Genomic DNA, 19315 nt, shown 5'->3' on the forward strand with positions numbered 1-19315 from the left:
GAAAACATATTTCCAAATTATTCATTTTTGTAACTGAATTACCTTTTAAGTACAAAAGTCCCAAAACACATAAGCAAGTGATAAATCAGATGTTTTCATCTGCATTCTAGTAGGTTGTTTTTTTTAAAGACCCCTTTGGGTTATAAAAATTAAGATTTTTTTTTCCTTTTCCAAAAACAGACCATCCCAACTTCAAGTCAGTGAGAAAAGTAGTATAGAGATATGATGCTGAATAATAAAGGTTTGCAAAATATTATGCCTATGTTTTCTCATTTGATTCTCACAACTCTGTAAAGTAGGTGCTATTATAGAACAGAAAGCTGAAGCTCTTACTTATCAAGCCTCACACACAACTGCTAAGTGACTTGGCTAGGGTCACACAGTTAATTCCTATCAGGGGTCCAATTTGAACTCATGTCTTCCTGACACCAGGTTTTGACACTGGGATACCTAGAGAGCACAAAGAGAAAATTCCTTCATAAGCTGTGAACCTGACATTTTCTTGAAGAGGAATTTTATAGGGTAGTACAAGTGCTTGGAATTTGGAGGGGCAGACTGGGGTTCTTATATGGTGTCCATGAACTTAAAATATATCTATATCTATCTATCCATCTATCCATCTATCCATCTATCTATCTATCTATCTATCTATCTATCTATCTATCTATCTATCTATCTATCTATCTATCTATCNTCTATCCAACTCTGTCTGTCTGTCTGTCTGTCTGTCTGTCTGTCTGTCTGTCTGTCTCTGTCTGTCTGTCTGTCTGTCTCTGTCTCTCTCTCTCTCAATGTAACTAGGTTCCTTTGATATCCTGTGCATTTTATTTTAGACATTTCACAACATCATTCGAGAAGGGGTTCAGGTCACAAGAAAAGTGAAGATCCCCTGAGTTCAACCTCCTCCGCTAGGCTGTTATGAGGAACAAATGAGAAAATATTTCTAAAGTGCTTTTCATGCCTTAAATGACTATATAATTGTTTTTAAAGTACTATGTAATTGAATTGAACACACATTTATATAGCGCCTACTTTGTGTCCGGGCTGAAGTCGGAAAAGCTCCTCTTCCCGAATTTAAATCTGGTCTCAGACTCTTACTGGTTGTGTGACCCTGGACAAGTCCCTTCACTCCGTTTGCCTCAGTTCCCTCATCTGTAAAATGGCAACCCCCCGCAGGATTTTTGCCCAGAAAACCCCAAATGGTCGCGAAAAGTTGACCACGACTGAACGATAAAAAAAATGTGCCAGGCACTGTGTTACTCGCTGGAGACACGAGAAGCAGCAAAAGTTGGTTCCTGCCCTAACGGAGTTAACAATCTAATGGATGAGGCATCTACAAAGCAAGTTTGTACCCGAGATAAATAGGAGCTAATGAACAGAGGGAAGGCGCTGGAATGAAGAGGTGCTGCTTATTTTATTATTAAAGTATGACCAATATTAATAGTACTAGTTCTCATTAACTCTTTTTTTAAACCCTTACTTTTATCTTAGAATCAATAATGTGAGGTAAAGGCTAGGCAGTGGGGGGTTGTGACTTGCCCAAGGTCACACAGCTAGGAAGTGTGTGAATCCAACTTTGAACCCAGGACTCTGGACCTGGTTCTCGACCCACTGAACCACCTAGCTGTACCCTATCTAACTCTTCTGCCAAATTCTTTCTTCTTTACACAGCTCTTCTCGCCCAACTCGGTCTCCTCCCAAAGTTTGTCCATTTTTTGGCTCCAGCCAGACCACGCCTCGGGACTCCTGCGCATGGGCAGGAGGCGGGGAGGGGGGAGAGGGTGGAGCCTGAGGGGAGTCGTCCGGTCACGTTCCACCCGTCCTCCCTCCCCTACTCTTCTCTTTCTCGCCCCCACTGTCTCTTTCTCCTCCCCCCCTCAGGAGGCGTGACCGTGGCCTCTGTCGTCATCAGACCCCGCCCCCGCCCCGCCTCGCTACACCCTAGCCCGGCCGCCATTTTGCTTCCAGTGTCTAGTTTGCCGTCTGCCGAGTCGGAAGCGTTCTTTCGTCGCTCTGGTGCCATCGGGGACTCGAAGTCTTTTGTCTGTGCCGGGCTCCCTCTCTGCGTCCCAGGCACTCTGGTCCTGCCCCGGATCCGTCGGCCAGAGCCGCAGCGACACTTCCCTTTCCCTGTCCTTACGTCCCTTCCTTCTCGGCGTTCTTCCCTCCCCGGGACCCCGGAGGGACCCGCGCCCCGTCACGCCCCTCGCGCGCTCCCGCCTCGCGCGCTCCCGACGTGTGTGAGTGAGTGTGTGAGTGCCCGCGCCCCGGACTCAGGCGGTGTCCCATAGATGGCCAGCTTTCCCCCGAGGGTCAACGAGAAAGAGATCGGTGAGGAAGCCGGGGCCGAGGGCGGGAGTGGGGGGCGCGCTCGACCCCTCCTCAGAATAGAAACTAGGAGGGCGGGGTCCGCTTTTGTCTTTGGATCCTCAGCGCACACAACTGGCGCCTACTAAATGTCACCGAGGCTCGGAAGGGTCTCGGGGCATCTGCAGGCACGCGCGGCGCCGGGAAACGCTTGCTACTTTGTAACCCTGCTTGATTGCTACGTTGTAGCTCTGCGGTGGCGGCTGCTTGGATAATCGGTTCGGGGCATCTGCCTGGCGTCGCACGGATGCTGGTGTCGTTGCACTGGGATAGAGGAACCCTCTGGCAAGTTTGAGGTGTCTCTTGTAGCCCCCCTGCACCTGGCACACAGTAGGCGCTCACTGGTGTTGCCTTCTGGACTGGGACACACTTTGGGTCCCTCGGAAAGGGCAGAAAAGAGATCTGGGGCCTGGAGAGGGGAGGAAGGGGGCCGGACTTTTAACTACCCAGTCTGGTCCTCCAAAGCCTGCTTTACCCATCCCTAGGTCTTTAAGCCCTTTGAAACCCGTACTGTAGACCAGTTTAAGGGAGGGAATGTATCCTCTCCTTGTGGGATTGATTTTTCTTTCCATTGAAAAAACCTTTTATTTATTTTTAGCATTATTTTTTCAAATTTGAGCTCTACAATGCTTTCCTTCCCTCCCCCACCCAATGAGAAGGCAAGCAAAGTGATAGCTTGATTCTTATTCTGAAGGAAAGCTGGAGGGTGGGAGAAAGGAAGAGGGGCTGGCCCAGAATTGAGTGGGAGGAGGTGCTGGGCGAGGAATCCAGGGGACCCAGGTTTTTTAGGAAGAAGCTGGAATTGGCCCCAGCCCCAGATTAAGTGGGATTGAAGAAGGTGGCTTGGAATGATGGGGGCTGTGGAAGAAGGGGGGGCGGGTTGGTGTGCAGCGTTCAGGGGAGGAGACTCTTCTCCCACTGGAATTGCTCTTCTAACACGTATGGAGTGGGAAGGGCTGGGTGGCTGGAACTGCAGTGGCTGGAGGAGAAAGGCTGTTCACATGGAATTATTGAACTGTAGGAAAGCTGCCCATTATCTGATTTAGTAGCAAACCTTCTAGAAGGAATGGATGGTTTAGTTGCGAGTTACCCTTGGGGTTTTGCGTGTTTGAAAGGATTTCTCTTAATCTCAATCTCTAGTCTAAAGTAACTGGCCTGGGGGCAGCTGCGTAGCTCCGTGTGTAGAGAGCCAGACCTAGAGACAGGAGGTCCTGGGTTCACATCTGGCCTCAGACACTTCTTGGCTGTGTGACCCTGGGCAAGTCACTTGACCCCCATTGCCTAGCCCTTACAACCAGTATACAGACTTGACTCTAAGATGGAAGGTAAGGGCCCTAAAAATAAATGAATACATGAAAAGAAAGTGACTGGCCAACAGTAGAGCTGGAGAATGAGATTACTGACCCTAAAATGAGCTGTGGTGAAGGAAGAAGGGTGTTCGAACTGGATATGAAGTAGGGAGACCAGGGTGGTTAATTGTTTCATCAGTCCTTAGACCTCGAATTTATTTAAGACGCTGTTCCAGGCACAGGACGGTGGCAGGCATCTCTAGAGGAGTGGGAAACAACCAGAAAATTCTTTATTCAGTGTTTGGGAGAACCTGGCATCTAGGCATAGCCTTCCCTATAGCATCCTCCTGGGCTTTGTTCTCTTTGAAATTAAATGGCAAGTTAGGCAAGTCTCCCTCCCCCTCCCCCCCCCCCCGTTTGATATTTTAAATATTTAGTTTATTAACCTACATTTAATGCTTTCATCTTACAATAGTTTTAGCAAGTTCTTTTTTTTAATTTAAAATTAATTAAATTTAAAATTTCATCATAGACTGAATTGGTTCCGAGGCAGAAGAATGGTAAGGGCTAGGCAATGGGGGTTGGTGTGACTTGCCCAGGGTCACATAGCTAGGAAGTGAGGTCACATTCGAACCCAGAGACCTTCTGACTAGATCTGGTTCTTGATCCACTGAGCTACCTCACTGCCCACCAGCAAATTATTTACAATGTCTAAAATGTAAGGAGTAAAGAGGCCACCTTTCTCAGACCCTGCTTCTCTGTAATGTATGATCCCACACAGCGATTCACATTTAAACTAGCTGAAAGATTGAGTTTGTGTTTTTAAGGCGAAGGTCCCTTCCTTACTTTTGTGGATCTTCCTTGGACTTGCAGTCAAAAAATACTTGTTGAGCACCTGCTACGTGCAGCTATGAAACATCCAGGACTCAGAAAGGGCCAGTTAATAGCAAAGATTATTCTGCTGCCTTTGGACAAGAGAGCCAGGCACGTCCCTTATTCTGTGCCCTTTGCCCTTTCTCCTCTTTTGGGTCTGCCTTTGGGAAGCCCAGGCCTGGCCTTGTAGGAGAAACCCCTGTAGAGTTCTTTCAAGGAGTCCAGGAAGCCCAAAGTTCTATAATGAGCTTGTATGGATGTACACATTTGGGGGGATTAGAGGTCTTGTTAAGCAGGTCGAGATTAGCCCCGAGAAAGGTATCTTTAAAAAAGGAAACCTTCCACTTTTTCTGATGAACATCCATCAGTAGCTTGTGGCCCCCAAATCCAGGTTCCTTTGTTAATGAGCAGGATGGCCCAGGGTGGAGCTTGTATGGATGCATGTGGCCCACTAGGCGGTGCCATCGAGCCCAGAGCACTGAGCCAGGACTGAGGAAGCCACTTCTTCCCAAGTTCAAATCTGACCTCAGACACTTCCTGGTGGTGTGATCCTGGGCAAGTCACTTCACCCTGTTTCCTTCCTCAGTTCCATCCTCATAAGTTTGAGAAGGAAATGCCAAACCAAAGACCGCCCAGTAAAACAAATCCTTAACAATTCATCATCCTCAGAAGAGGACTAAAAATGAATGTATCCATGATGAAGTATTAGATATTTGTTCAAACCAACAAACATTTAATCCATTTTTAGTTTTTCGAAGCACTTTATGGATGACCCTGGAGTTACGTTTTTGTAGATTACTCAGAATTAATTTGGAAAAGCTCCTGCCTTTGTTTGGTGCTCTGTGGTGATCCTTTTTTTTTTTTTTTTTTTTTTTTTAAGCAACACTTACTTGTCCTTATCTCCTTACTCTCAACAACTCTAAGGCAGCAGGGCCAGTATTATCAATGCCCCCATGTTGCCGATGTGGCCCAGCAAGGGAGACTTGAGTGAGGACTTGAACTCTGATTTCCTGATTCCCTTCCAGGACTCTTTAATGGCTAAGTCATTTGTTATTCAAGAAAGGTGCAGAGGACCCCACTCGGAGTGTAAATGGAGACTCCAACTCTAGAAACATTAAGACCAAAGATCCTGGACTTACTGAAAATGGAGATTGTGTTGGTCTTGTTTGGGGTTATCAAAGGATGTCTGGCTTCCACTGTTACTTGTCAAATGGATTTGTGAGTTTTAAAAGGTTTTAGTGGGATCTAAAAATCCTATGGACACTTCTCTTTCCTGTGTTTGACAGTTTTCCTCCTGGTTTTATAGCTTACAGATTATATTCAAGTCTAATAACTTTCGGTGAGGATGCAAGGTGAAAGGGTAGACAGGGTGTCACAAGTTTGTTAGTGCATGTTTAAGCTTTTATTTTTTTTAAACCCTCACCTTCCATCATTCTAGACAATACTGTGTATTGGTTCCAAGGCAGAAGAGTGTTAAGGGCCAGATGATGGGGTTTAAGTGACTTGCCCAGGGTCACACAGCTGGGAAAGTGTCTGAGGTCAGATTTGAACCTAGGACCTCCCATCTCTAGGCCTGACTCTCCATCTACTGAGCCACCCAGCTGCCCCCTCACGTTTAAGTTCTTAAAGCTTAAATTGAAGCTGTGGACGTTGTACTTGAAGCCTAAGTGTTTCAGGATCTTGTAATTTGTTCTACGTGTTCTGGGAGTTTCATAGAATCAGTGTTAGAAGGGCCTGTGGAGGATGCCATGTACAGCCTCGTTTTCTATCCTGACAACCCTGTGAGGCGAGCAGTGAAAGCAGAAGAGCTTTGGAGAGTTAGCTGACTCGTCCATGGAGGTGAATTCCTCGTTTTGAGACTTAGAGACCCCCAGGAGTAGAACTCGGGGCTCCGGAGGGGTCAGTGACCGAAAGTACCCCGACAGCAGGAAGAGTATCTGCCTGTCCCCCTGGAGCCCCTCAATGAAAGGATTCGAAGCTCTGCCTGGGAGGGTTGTGAGGGGCAGAGAAGGCTGAAAGGGGCCTTTCCCGGCAGCTTCCCTGAGCCCGCAGAGATTCTGTACAAGTCGTGCCGAGGCGCAGGAGGAGGCTGCTGGGCCCGAATGGACCGGCCTGGCGTGTGGCACGTGGCCTCCACTGCCTTAGAGGGAGGGACTCACGCTGTCCCGCCTGCCTCGTGGGGTTGTTTGGTGAGGAGCGAAGGAAAGGTGCCTGAGAGCGCCCTGGGAATCGCAGTTCTGTTTTTAAATAAATAAAGCTATGTGGCTGCACTTCTATTTTTAATTCAGGTAAACGTTAAGTCAAAGTATTGTTAACAGAAGCAAAAAAATAGTTCTTGCTCTCAAGGAAGTTACATACATTGAAAATTCTGAATGGCTGAAATACTGAAAATACTTATTAGTCATTCGCCCTCCCTAGTAAACAGCTTATCTTTTTCTGTTTTAGATTTGATAACTTAAAACAATGAAAGTCCGCAGGTCTGGGATCTTTGAACAAGAGTCATGTGACACCCCCCGAGGAGTCTTTCAGTCTGTCACATTTGTACTTTGGAGATCTTGGAGGGAGTCGTGGGTGGTGAGGCCTCGCTCGGGGTGTCGCAGGGGCAGCAGGGACGCCCCGCCAGGGGGCCAGAACCGAGAGGCTCGAATGAACGTGAATCAGGCCGTTGGCATCCTCTTCTTTCTCTCCTTAGTGAGATCCCGCACCATCGGAGAACTTTTGGCCCCGGCAGCTCCTTTCGACAAGAAATGTGGCCATGAAAACTGGACGGTGGCCTTCGCTCCGGACGGCTCTTACTTCGCCTGGTCCCAAGGACATCGCACAGTAAAGCTGGTTCCCTGGTCCCGGTGCCTTAAGAACTTGTAAGACCCTTTGTCCGGCCTCCCCAGCCTCCCCTTTGTGTCATCGGGTCTCCTCGGGAGGAGTGGAAGTGGAATGGCGGAGTGTGTCCGCAGGCCAGGTGGGAGGAGGCCCACGGCTGGGTTGTGGCCTAACCGTGATGTTAGGGTGCCCAGCACGGCCGGGATTGGCGCTTCTGGCCTGGGTGTTTGGGCTCCACCCGCTCGCTGCTTCCTCCCTGACGGCCTCCCGCCTTTCTTGTTCTCACTCCTGCGAGGCACAAATTGTCATTTAGAAAATGAGGCCGCGTGCGAGGGAGAACCCAGCCTGGGGACGCCTCTTGTTTGGCTGGATTTCTGGGGTCTCTGCTGTGCTCTCTCGGGGAACCAGCCCGCTGTCTGGGACCTAATGGTCCTCCCCACAGCGATGGCTCACGCGCTCTGTCCCCACTTTCCCTTTCTCATCACCAGTGGTCTAGCGGACGTTTCACAGGGCGTCCCAGAGACACGTCCAGCTCCCATTCGTCCTTTCCCCTCCCTTCTCCCTCCTCCACCAGCCTTCCCCGGTGTGTGCCCTCGGGGTGGTCCTGCACCCCCTCCCCACACACAGCCGAGCTTTGGCCAGAGCTTGCCCGGGTCTGCCTTCCTGTGTCTCCCCTCCATTCACACAGCCGCCTCCGCCGGGGTCACCCGGCTCAGCCGGCTCCTGGGGGGGTCTCCTTACCTGCAGATCTGACCCCTGGCTAAAATACAAGCCCATCTCTGGCTGTCCCTCATTTCTGCCTCCCGGGGCCCTATTCCTCCTTCACAAGATCCTTGTCTGATGGGAGCTCCTCGAGAGTGTGGCTCGTCTCATTCTCTGTCCCCCCGGCACCTGCTACAGTGTGGCCTTACTCGCCATCACTTCATTTTTCTTGGATTTAGGAGGTCATAGAACCTGAGGGTAGCACAGCTAAGGGCCACAGTGGATAGCGTGCCAGGCCTGGAGTCAGGAAGACTCATCTTCCTGAATTTAAATCTAATCAAAGACACTTATTAGCTGTGCTACTCTGGGCAAGTTACTCAACTCTCTTTTATAAAATAAACTTGAGAAGGAAATGGCAAACCTCTCCAGGATCTTTGCCAAGAAGACCCCAAGTGGGGTCACCAAAGAGTCAGACATGACTGAGCAATAACAAAAGAATAATAGGGTTACCATTTTAAGCCATAATTCTTATTCCATAGTGTTTCGTTTTTTATTTTACACCCTGATTGAGAAAGTATGAGAAAGAGAGTGAGGGTATGCTTTTATAGAATGTATATAAGTGGGGGAGCTTGGTTTAGGAGGGGTGAATTTGTCCTTTTTTTATATATAGTAAATAATTACTTGGCACCTTTTTTGGTCATTTGCCTCATTCCTTAAAGTAGAATCACAGGATGGTGTATGGAAGGACAGCATTTTGATTAATTGAGGGATGGGGCTCAGTTAATCCTAGTTAAAAATCTTGGACAGTGAGAGAAAACTGTAAACTGCTTTATTGTTTAATTTGTGTTTGCTCTTTATGACCACTGGAGACTTTGTTTAGTGCCTTGGATTTATACAATAGCATCCCAGTGACCTAGATAGAAATTATTTTTGTTCCTTCATCTATTAATAAGAATAGAATGATTCAAGTTCTGGTTTTGTTTATTGCCACTGGAATCAAGTTTAAGTTTACTACATTCAGAAAGCATATTCTGGAATTCAAGTTTTAAGTAATTGGTGTCCCAGGGTGTCCTTAAATCCAGAATAAATCAAGTGTGTCTCTCTCTCCCTCTCTCTTTTTTTTAAAGCCTCTTAGATGGCACCAAGAATGTCACTAACTCAAGTAATTCAAGACTTTCCAGACAAAACAGTGATGGTGTTTCAAAGAACAGGCCTTGTGAGCATGTCATAGACTGTGGAGACATTGTATGGAGCCTTGCCTTTGGGTCGTCAGTCCCTGAAAAACAGAGCCGCTGTGTGAATATAGAATGGCATCGGTTCAAATTTGGTCAGGATCAGCTCCTTCTGGCCACTGGCTTGAGCAATGGACGAATCAAAATATGGGATGTCTACACAGGTACAAATCCTTCCCTCAAAAAAGGCCCATCGTCATCTTTTTTAAATCGATCTATTGGGTTTTTCATAAGCTTTAGGTGGATGATTTTAAGAAGAGGAGTATATTTAAAGTCAGAGCTGTCCTCTTACTAAGTTATGTTTGATGGTTCAGAAAGAATTAAGAGTTTTTTTTATGTTTTAGTATAACTCTATAACCTTCCCCATCTGTTTTGACTACTCTTTAAATAGACGTCATTGGAAGAGAGAGGACATTTGGGGGGCAGTTAGTTAATTATTTCTTCCCAACTAGTAATTTAGTTTTCTGTTTCAAATAGCCATGTTGCTAGTGATTGGATAACAGCGAAGTTTTCAAGGCAAGCCTCCTGATTTCATCAATTATTAACCTTTCAAAGTTTTAGGTGATAATTTAGCTGGAGTTTTAACCCATGAGGTCAAGAAGCTAAATGCTTTATTTTGGTTAATAAAAAACATGAATAATTGTAATTTAGGAAAGAATTTTGACATTTTCCTTTTTAAGTGAGAACAAAAAAAAGGCTAGCATGGTGGGGTAGCTAAATCATTGGGTCCTTGAAAATCAAATCAAATGACACATGAATAGGTTTTATAAGAAAAGGATGCCACCAAAGAATGCGACCTTGGTCAGATATTGGTGACATCCTCATTTTTAATTAGACAGAAATATTTGTGTCCTTTTAGGTTTGCAGGTTTTTATTGGGGCTATGTGAACGTGGGGAGGAGGTTGTAATGAGCCTGTGATCTCTTGGTAGAAGGAGCTGAGTTAGGATGGATAGCTTCAAGATCCTGAAGAGAAGAGCCTGCAAGAAAACATTATTTAAATGCGTTATTGCCCCAGCCCATGGACCCCCAGAGATTTGCCCATGGTCACTTAATTTGTTATTGGGAGAATTTGAATTCAGGCCTTCCTGCTGCCTTGACCAGCTCTTCATCCACAAAGCTATATTTATTATTTTCCTTTTAAATATGAGGAGTTAACATGCTTTTGAGTCGTTAGCTATCTATATTAGCACGCATTCTAGTGCATAGAACAACTTGACTTTATAGGCCCTCAGACACTTTGGAAATAGTTTGATGATGAATTTGTGTTTTTATTTTTTTGTTTTTTTACGTTTTTACATAAATTTACATAAATTGAATCAGTGTGATACTCTTAGAAACTTTTTTCCAATCCCCGCCCCCATTCTTCCTTGTTATTTATTTATTTTTAACAAATTAAGATTTTATCTAAAAGAAAAAAATGGGTCTAGGACTAACTGACCTGTAAATAGGGCTTTTCAGAAAAAAGGAAATGCAAAACCCATCCCAGTTAATCTAGTGATAGATAGATCATGAGGATACCACGAGAACTCTTGTTATTCACTTAGAGACTGATCTTTATCATCCCTATGCTTTTAGCTCCTGAGAGAAACTGTTTTTTTTTTTGAGAAAATATTATGAATTAGATTTGAAAAATAAACTAAAATACTAATTGATTTTTTTTTGTATTTTCATTTTTTCTTAGGAAAACTCCTCCTGAACCTAATGGATCATACAGATGTGGTCCGAGATTTAACTTTTGCTCCAGATGGAAGTCTGATTCTAGTGTCAGCTTCAAGAGACAAAACTCTACGAGTGTGGGACCTGAAAGATGATGGTAAGTAAGCAAACACTTTTCTGTGAGGTTAAGAAAACCAGCATCAGTTGTGAGGGAGCTGCTTGCACTAAAAATGTCTAAAGTCTTCTTCAGTATTTGATAGCATAGGATCTCTCTGACTTAGAAAACGTGGTATAAAAATCAAATCTTTTTTTTAATTCTTGGAATTTTCTGTAAGGACCAACAAAATAGTCAGCTAAGTAGACAGTGTGATATAGTTCCATTTGGAAGCCCAGAGCGTGGCCCACAGAACCTGGATCCATTTCAGGTTGTGGCCTAAACAAAGCAGCATCTGTTTTCTCTTCTGCTTTTGGTTAGTAAAAAGTTAAGTGAACCCCAAAGCAACTGGCAGGTACAGCTCAACAAAATTTAAGTAGTACACAAAATAAACAGCTGTTTGCATCTGATAATTTAGGGCATGGATTTTAAGCAGTGATATAAACCAGATTTATTTCTGAGAAAGGTATGTTTTTAGGTCTTCCTTCCCATCCATAGTATCTGAAGTAGTCATTAAGCATTTAAGAGACAAAAGGCAGTCCCTGCCTTCCAGGAATTTGCAACCTAATGAGGGACACAGTGTGCAAACAGAGATGTACAAATAGCCCATATACAGGATAAATGGAAATAATTAAGAGAGAGAAAGCACTAGAATTGAGAGGGATTGGGAAAGGTTTCTTGTAGAAGAAGGGGTTTTAATGACTATAAACTCCAGACACTGTAAACTTTGAAGGTTACTCTTGTGAGTCCCAGGAATGGGTTTAAGGATGTTCTCTAAGCATGCCAACGTCTTCTACCCAACATCCTTAGCATAATGTGAAGACTTATCTGTGTTCTCTGCCTGACGCTAAAGATTCACAGCCAAGTTTCTAAAGCTACATAGGGCTTAAGATGTCAGCTGCTGCTAAAACGTGAGCCCTTAGAGGTAGCAAGCAAAAGACTCAATTTTAGAGAATTGATTTTAGTTTATAATATGAAATTGGCTATGGCCTGACATAGTTATGTTATAAGAGAAGCCAAAAGATCAGCCTGAGAATGCATATGAATAATTAATGGTTGCTTGGGTAAGGAGGATCAGAGGGACAGGCCTCTAGAGTTGGAAACAATTTTAGAATTCATCTAGACCTCTTTCCCTTCCCACCAACTCCCTCTACAGATGTGGGGACATCATCTGGAATTCTCTCAAGAACAAAATCTGGGGAGCTGGGTTTTCATTATTTTTACATTCACATGGCAGCCCCTAGGCCTGGCCAGATATGCTTAAGAAAGTCTAGGGAAGACCAGATTCCCCTGATGGTGATCTTTTCTGCCCCATCTCAGCAAAATTCTTTTAGGTCCCACTGGCCAGTGATCACGAACTCCTTGAAACAGAGGATCTGCCCTTGTCTAGAAAGGACAGAGCATGATCCCTTAAACTGTTGGGTGGGCTGTGAGGGGAAAGGTCGAAGGCAGGTTTAGATGCCGAACCCAGGTTCAGGGAGCTTTCTCGTGGCTATTAGAGGAGGGCACCGTTGGTAATTCTGCTCTTTTGGTCTAGGAAACATGATGAAGGTCTTGAGGGGACACCAGAACTGGGTTTACAGCTGCTCCTTCTCCCCTGACTCTTCCATGCTGTGTTCGGTTGGAGCCAGTAAAGCAGTAGGTGTCACAGTTCTGGACATTGACTTGTGAATTGATTATCCTAATGTGTGCACAATCACTTGAAATCTTAAGTAACCCATCAAGCCTGTGCTCAGTGTCATTCTTAAATGTTTTACAATGAGGAGAAAGTTGCATGAAAGAAATGGAATAAGCCAGTAGAGATGTTAATTGTGAATTGAGAACTTACTGATTTTAGCTAAAGCTGTTCTGTAAATTATCCATGGGGCGGGGAGCAAGTGGGAGTTGGGAAAGGAGGGTGGGTCTTTGCATTTAGCTGTTTATTGTAAAAACTGAGAAAATTACCATGTTATTTAGACAAGAGCTAGCTCAATTAAGATATCATTTTGCTAATGGTTTTCTTCTCTGTTCTATTTCTTGTCCAGTGTGCTGTTTTTTTTTTAATGTGAGTCTTAGCTGGTCCTGGACTTAAAACAGAAAAAAGTGGCTTTTAAAATTAAAAGTTGTGAATTAAAGTAGGGGGAGAGTAGAAGGCTTCTGATATCTCTCATCTGGCCTGCATAGCATACTTGGAAGCCGCGCAGGTAAAGGTGCGCTTCTGAGAACCACCTTAAAGAGAGTGCCCTTAGGACCTCTCTCTGGCCAGCCCTGAGCTGGTGCAGAATAAAGGGGCAGGTGGGAGCTTCGGGGCTGGAGCCGAGTGCTAAGCAAAGGCCAAGGAATGGGATGAGGAGCACTGTGTACTTGGAGCTGGCTGGGCTGGGAGGCTGGTGAATGCACTGTATAGCCAACAGATTGGGGAAAAGGGGAGTTGCCAATGTTGCAAGTTTCAAGCAGAATAGTCAGTTTAGTCTTTTTAAAAGCATAGAGAGGAGAGATCGAGATGTTGACATTGCTGTTTTAGGCTGTGTGTTTTCCATAAGCTTCTTGCTTTCCCTGTCACAGGTGGTGGCAGCAATATTGGTGTGATTGAGGTTAAGCTGGCACCACTCGCACACAGGCGCACAATGGTGCCAGCTGGGCAGAGTGGCATCTCTGGCTACCGGGCTGGGGGCGACCTTTACCATAGGACGGTGAAGTAACCTTGCATTCGGCTGCAAGGGGTACTGTACGTACGCAGGTGCTGGTCGGCGTCCACTTTCTGCTTCTCTTTCTTTCTTTTTTTTCTTTATTTTTATTTCCCCACAGTGAAACCCACTGACCTCCTCCAAGTAAATTGGTCTTCCAGTTTTATGGAACTTGGGGGTCTGTGAATAGTGAAACCAATTTAATGTAACAGAATTGGCTTTCAGACGGTTTCTCTGAACTATTTTTGGATTTATATAAGGGGCTTAGAGCTACCTTAGTCTTTGGTTCAGTTTAAAATTTGTGCTTGTTTTCCTTTGTTTGAAATACCTGTATTAAAACGAAATCTGTGCAGAAAACTTGAGCTAGCATGAAAAGAGTGCCTAACTCCAAGAGGAGTTTATTACTATTATAAGTCTTGGGAGTTAAAGGCTTTTCCTATACCACTGGGCTGAACAATCGATTTCAAAATTATATTTAAAGCTCTTCTGCACAATCTAAAGCTGTAGTTTAATAATCCAAAATTCCATGAACACTTGCATTGAAGTAGTAACTTTGGTCCTTTAAATTTCATTAATGAATAATAGCTAAAGTTTAAAAGAATAAGATGGGTAACTCATGTCACAGAAATGTTGTGATTTTATTCTTTCTGTAAAATTGAAGCACTTTAAATATGTCACTTGGTTGAGCATCCTTATTGTTTGCCAAAGAAAATTCTCTCTGCTTGCAGTATCTGTTTCTCTTTCTAGGCTCACGTTGGTGACCCAAGCCTATTGTAAACAAGTGATTATCTCAAAGGGAGATGCCAAAGGAGTAACAATTTGTTAACCTTACATTTTCTGTCTGTATATTTTTTAAAATTTTGGTAGTTTCTGGAAAAAAAAATAAGAAGGGGGAATTGTAGTATTTAACACTATTTCTGTCAAATTTAGTTAACTAGTATTTTTTATATACATACATTTTAAATGGAATTCAATATAACTTTGTGGTTAAATTACATTGCCTTTATATTTAGGCATATTTTGTAATTAACATTTAACAGAAACTTTTGATATAGAATTTGCATGTCTGCTTTAATTAACTTTAAAACTGATTTTAATCTACCTGACTATGACACTGAGCATACTTTTAAGTACTTGTAATTTATACTTCTTAATTTAATATAATTCTAAATAAATTTAGTAATTTTAGATGAGATGTGTGATTTTTGTCATCTGTGTATCCGAAGGAAGCTATAATATTTGTTTTTTTATTTCAGGTTTTCCTTTGGAACATGGATAAATACACCATGATACGGAAATTAGAAGGACATCACAATGATGTTGTAGCTTGTGAGTTCTCTCCTGATGGAGCATTACTGGCTACTGCATCTCATGATACTCGAGTGTATGTCTGGGACCCACATACTGGATCAATTCTGATGGAATTTGGGTAGGTAGGCTGGGAATTGTCTCATTCTTTCCTCTTTGGCCAGGCTGTTTAACTTTTAGAAGCACAGTTCCTGGCACAAAATAAATGCTCGATAAATGTTTTGGTTGCCTGAAAGTGATTAGAGAACCAAATATAGAACATATTCTGATATTTTTTTTAAAATTATTTGAATGGGACCTTTGGTCTAACTGTCTGGATCTTACCATTTGACCATCACCTCAGTCTCCTTCTGGACACAGTTAATTTTAGAGGGAAGCACGTTGTCTGGTATTGGCATTTTATTAGGAAGGAATTGTTGAAATAAAAGTCAGAATCTCCTGGTGTTGAAACCCAGTTCGACCAAAGGAGTAGCTGAGTTGTGATTACGGTCTATTTTGGGGTGTCCCTGACTTGGCCTCTCATCAAAGCTTTATAATCTTTTTTTTTTAACAACAAAGATGAAATTCCATTTCATGAGTTATAGTTTTGGGGGAAGTTGTTGCTTTTAAGAGACTTGTCACCTCAAGGCTTGTGTTTGTCTGCAGGCACCTGTTTCCCCCTCCTACACCCATATTTGCTGGAGGAGCAAATGATGGATGGGTGCGCGCTTTGTCTTTTAGTCACGATGGACTGCATATTGCAAGTCTGGCTGATGATAAGTAAGTGCAAACTATGGTTGTGTTTGCTTTAATTTCCTTTCATTCATTCCAACATGAATTAAGACACATTTCTTTAAAAAAGCTTTTCGTCACGGGTTGCCGTCGAGCTGTCTAGGGATTTTCCCTAACGCTGCTTGATGCCAGGGGGAAGGAGCTCATCAGTTTTTTTGCTGGAAATGCCCACCTGATGAAAGCCCCACTCGGAGGGCTTCCTCCAGAATTGCACAGCATCTGCTCAGTGCTGGGCACACGCGAGCTGGAGGTATAGGCGAGGACTGGGGTGAGGGAGCGGACCGAGAGAGACTCCTCTGACGCAAAGCCTCGGCCTCCTCAAAGCTGTTTTCTGTCTCCATGTTTCTTTGTGTCATCGTTAACGTGGGTTTGGCCGTAACCCCGAGTCCCTCACCGGCCTGTGCTCTTTGTCCCAGGATAGTGCGCTTCTGGAGGATTGACGAGGATTTCCCCGTCCAAGTGGCCACTTTGAGCAACGGTCTGTGCTGCGCCTTCTCTACTGATGGCAGCGTTTTAGCTGCAGGGTAAGCAGAGACCCTGAGGGGCCATGGGGGTCGGGGGGGGGGCTTCTTTAGCTTTGTGGAAGAGGGTGAGGCCTCCCCTCATGGGCACCCTTCAGGCTGGGAGAGCCAGGCCTGCTGACTGCACTCCACTCATCTTCCCTGTAGGACGAGCGACGGCAGCGTGTACTTCTGGCCCACGCCGAAGCATGTCCCGAGCCTGCAGCATCTGTGTCGCATGTCAGTGCGGAGAGTGATGTCCACCTGGGAAGTGCAGAAGCTGCCGCTGCCTCCCAAGCTCGTCGACTTTCTGTGCTACCAGATGTAGAACGTTGTCGGGCCCGACAGAACCCACTTTCCACAAACCTCAGCCTTGACAGACTTCAAGTCTCTGCCGTGACCATTTAGACTTATTTAAATTGGCTACTTTCGTCCTTCATTTGGATCAGGCGGAGCTCCGACATTATTTATAGATTCTCAGACTGTTTCTGAAGATCTCCAGCCAGAAGGGTTTTAGCTCTAACTGTGAAAACATGTACATACTTAGACATAAGCTGCTAGATGTCGCGTGTGTGGTTATTATTTTTATTTTGCTTTTTTGAGTTTTAGTGTCATGTATATATTGCTTTGTAGCGCTCACAGTATGTATTTTTGCTGTAAAATGGACATTTTATCCTGGGACGCTGAGTTAGACAGTCAGATACTGACTGGAGGAGGGCAAATGCCCCGTACAAACGCATGCTGGTGGGCAGGGGCGGCGGGCTTCACCCCTGCAGGGAATCCTTTTTGTGGAGGAAAAGTTTTGTTTTTCTTAGGAATGGCTGAGAGGTGCCCTTTGAATGTGATGTACGGATAGAGAATGGAGCCGAGGATATCTAAGCAGCGAAGGGGAATCGCCTTGTCTCCGTGCAATTGCAGGCCTTAATTTTGGAGAGCAGCTTGTGACTTAGGCTGTCGTCTGAAGTATCCTGCTCTCGTTGGTTGGAAAAATCCATCTACTGTATGATCGCTTCGTGTTTTTTCTGTACTAGTGGGACATCTTTGTCTTTTTTTTAAGATTCTGGTTTTTGTTTCTAACGGCCGTATTATTTCTTCAGGGGGTGACATTGGTGAATCGCCAAAGAGAAGCAGTGCTTGCTTTTGCCTTCTGTTCCTTATCTGTACCTGCAGATATTAAAAATATGCATTACATAAAATGCCTGATTATATATTTTTGTTGAATATTTTTATTAAAGACTTGTATAAAACACTCCTTTTGTGTGCTTGTTTCCCAGAATCATGGAAGGGTAATTAAGCCCCTTCTCTTTTTCTCCAAGTTCTTTTTACCACTGACCCTCCCAGCTCCCTCAGACACCCTCATTCATGATCTGTTATCCCTTGAAGTGGACGCACTAGAGATTCGTGCACCATGCGTGGGGCAGGCAACCTATTTACAATGGGAATGAACCCTGTTGAGGAAAGCATGTTGGCACAAACACCACCATGTTAATGAAAGTATAGGAGAGCGTTGAAAGGACGTGGAATGATGATGCTGTGCAAAAGAGGAAGAGCCTGATCTTTGGGGGAATTACTGTGGGAACAGCCGGCCTCTGGTTATTCATGAGGAAGAGGTAACTGAGTGCACTTTTTGATTAAACAAGGAGTTCCCTTGGGGAATTTTCAGCCACTGGATTTAGTTTAATTGTGATATTGAGAGTTGTGTTCATGTAACCAAAGGTCTTCAGGCAATGGCTGTAGTTTGGAGAAATTTAATAAATGCTGCATTAAAATTTTGTACCGTGTTTCAAATGGCATGTGTTATTTGATTCAGAGTATCCTGGGTATCTGCTAAAGCCAAGAAAGTTACGTACCTGAGAAGTTCAAACCAGGCATTGATTTCTTCTGTTCAGTCACCTTCAGTCGGTCTTCACTTAAAGTCACACAGTACTGTGTATTGGTTCTAAGAAGAGCAGTAAGGGCTAGGTAATGGGGATTAAATGACTTGCCCAGGGTCACACAGCTGGGAAGTGTCTGAGGCCAGATTTGAATCCAGGACTCCCATCTCTAGACCTGGCTCTCAATCCACTGAGCTACCCAGCTGCCCCCAACCAGTGAGCATTATTAATTACATTATGGTCTTGCCGAGGCTCCATACCATTGGTTTGTAGTAGGGATACTTTATGACCAGTTACTTCAAACTGAATTCCTTTATATGGCTGTAGAGATAAAGGGAAGGATTCCCATTCTGGCCCCAAACTCAGTTCATTCATGAAGCCCTGTGAACAACTAGAATCTGACATTTTTTCCCCCAACAGAAAAACCTTTTCTGGGTGGTACAAGCTGACTCTTCCATTAAATGACTATGAAATGTGCATGTATGTAAATCCCAAAGGTAACATTTTTTTTTTTTAACCCTTGTACTTTGGTGTATTGTCTCACAGGTGGAAGAGTGGTAAGGGTGGGCAATGGGGGTCAAGTGACTTGCCCAGGGTCACACAGCTGGGAAGTGGCTGAGGCTGGGTTTGAACCTAGGACCTCCTGTCTCTAGGCCTGGCTCTCACTCCACTGAGCTACCCAGCTGCCCCCAAAGGTAACATTTTTAAACAATGATTCTCTCCCAGAGTTTTATTCATCCCTCTTGAGAGCTTCCATCTACATAAAAGGACTCAATCCAAAGACTTTCCTGAAAGGGGCTGACCTGCTTCTTTTGTACTGTAAGAGGGGTTAGCCCAAGGGTGTTGAGCCTGGTGTTGGAGTGACAATGAGCAGAAGAGAACAATCCAGTTAATTGGGGAGGTATTTTAATTTAGTAGTTGGTTCTAATAGGCAGAGATTGTTGGAATCTCCAGTTCTTGAAATCTTAATGCTTAGCTTTTGTTGAATGACATGACATGCATTTGCTTCATCAGTTTTCCAAATTCCTCTGAAGCAAATTGTACTTGGTTAACTCCGTAGCAGTATTCTCTCAAGAAAGATTGCTTCAAAAGTGTGAAATTA

At 44.4% G+C, this 19315-nt stretch overlaps 1 protein-coding gene across 4 annotated transcripts; it reads left to right on the forward strand.

Annotated features, from left to right (window-relative positions):
- Window positions 1-1991: 1991 nt before the first annotated feature.
- WSB1 (WD repeat and SOCS box containing 1) lies at window positions 1992-18120 on the forward strand. 4 transcript variants are annotated; one of them, XM_044672808.1, is made up of 9 exons: window positions 1992-2331; window positions 7222-7390; window positions 9179-9447; window positions 10966-11097; window positions 12632-12732; window positions 15017-15189; window positions 15714-15827; window positions 16256-16363; window positions 16508-18120. In XM_044672808.1, the coding sequence occupies exons 1-9, from the start codon at window positions 2292-2294 to the stop codon at window positions 16665-16667; spliced, it is 1266 nt and encodes a 421-aa protein (XP_044528743.1). In that variant the 5' UTR covers window positions 1992-2291; the 3' UTR covers window positions 16668-18120. The 4 variants fall into 4 exon arrangements, with proteins under 4 accessions (XP_044528743.1, XP_044528744.1, XP_044528745.1 ...); XM_044672809.1 differs by lacking the exon at window positions 15714-15827; XM_044672807.1 differs by lacking the exon at window positions 1992-2331 and having other exon boundaries at window positions 6843-7390.
- Window positions 18121-19315: the final 1195 nt, after the last annotated feature.

Source organism: Gracilinanus agilis, chromosome 4, assembly GCF_016433145.1.
Source record: "Gracilinanus agilis isolate LMUSP501 chromosome 4, AgileGrace, whole genome shotgun sequence".
NCBI lineage: Eukaryota > Metazoa > Chordata > Mammalia > Didelphimorphia > Didelphidae > Gracilinanus > Gracilinanus agilis.

Excerpts from the sequence above, each read along its gene's own strand:
- WSB1 (XM_044672807.1), top strand. The coding sequence starts at position 6,993 with ATGAAAGTCCGCAGGTCTGGGATCTTTGAACAAGAGTCATGTGACACC. Across the intron at positions 9,448-10,965 it reads AATATGGGATGTCTACACAG|GAAAACTCCTCCTGAACCTA; the intron begins GTACAAATCCTT and ends ATTTTTTCTTAG. Across the intron at positions 16,364-16,507 it reads GGCAGCGTTTTAGCTGCAGG|GACGAGCGACGGCAGCGTGT; the intron begins GTAAGCAGAGAC and ends TCTTCCCTGTAG.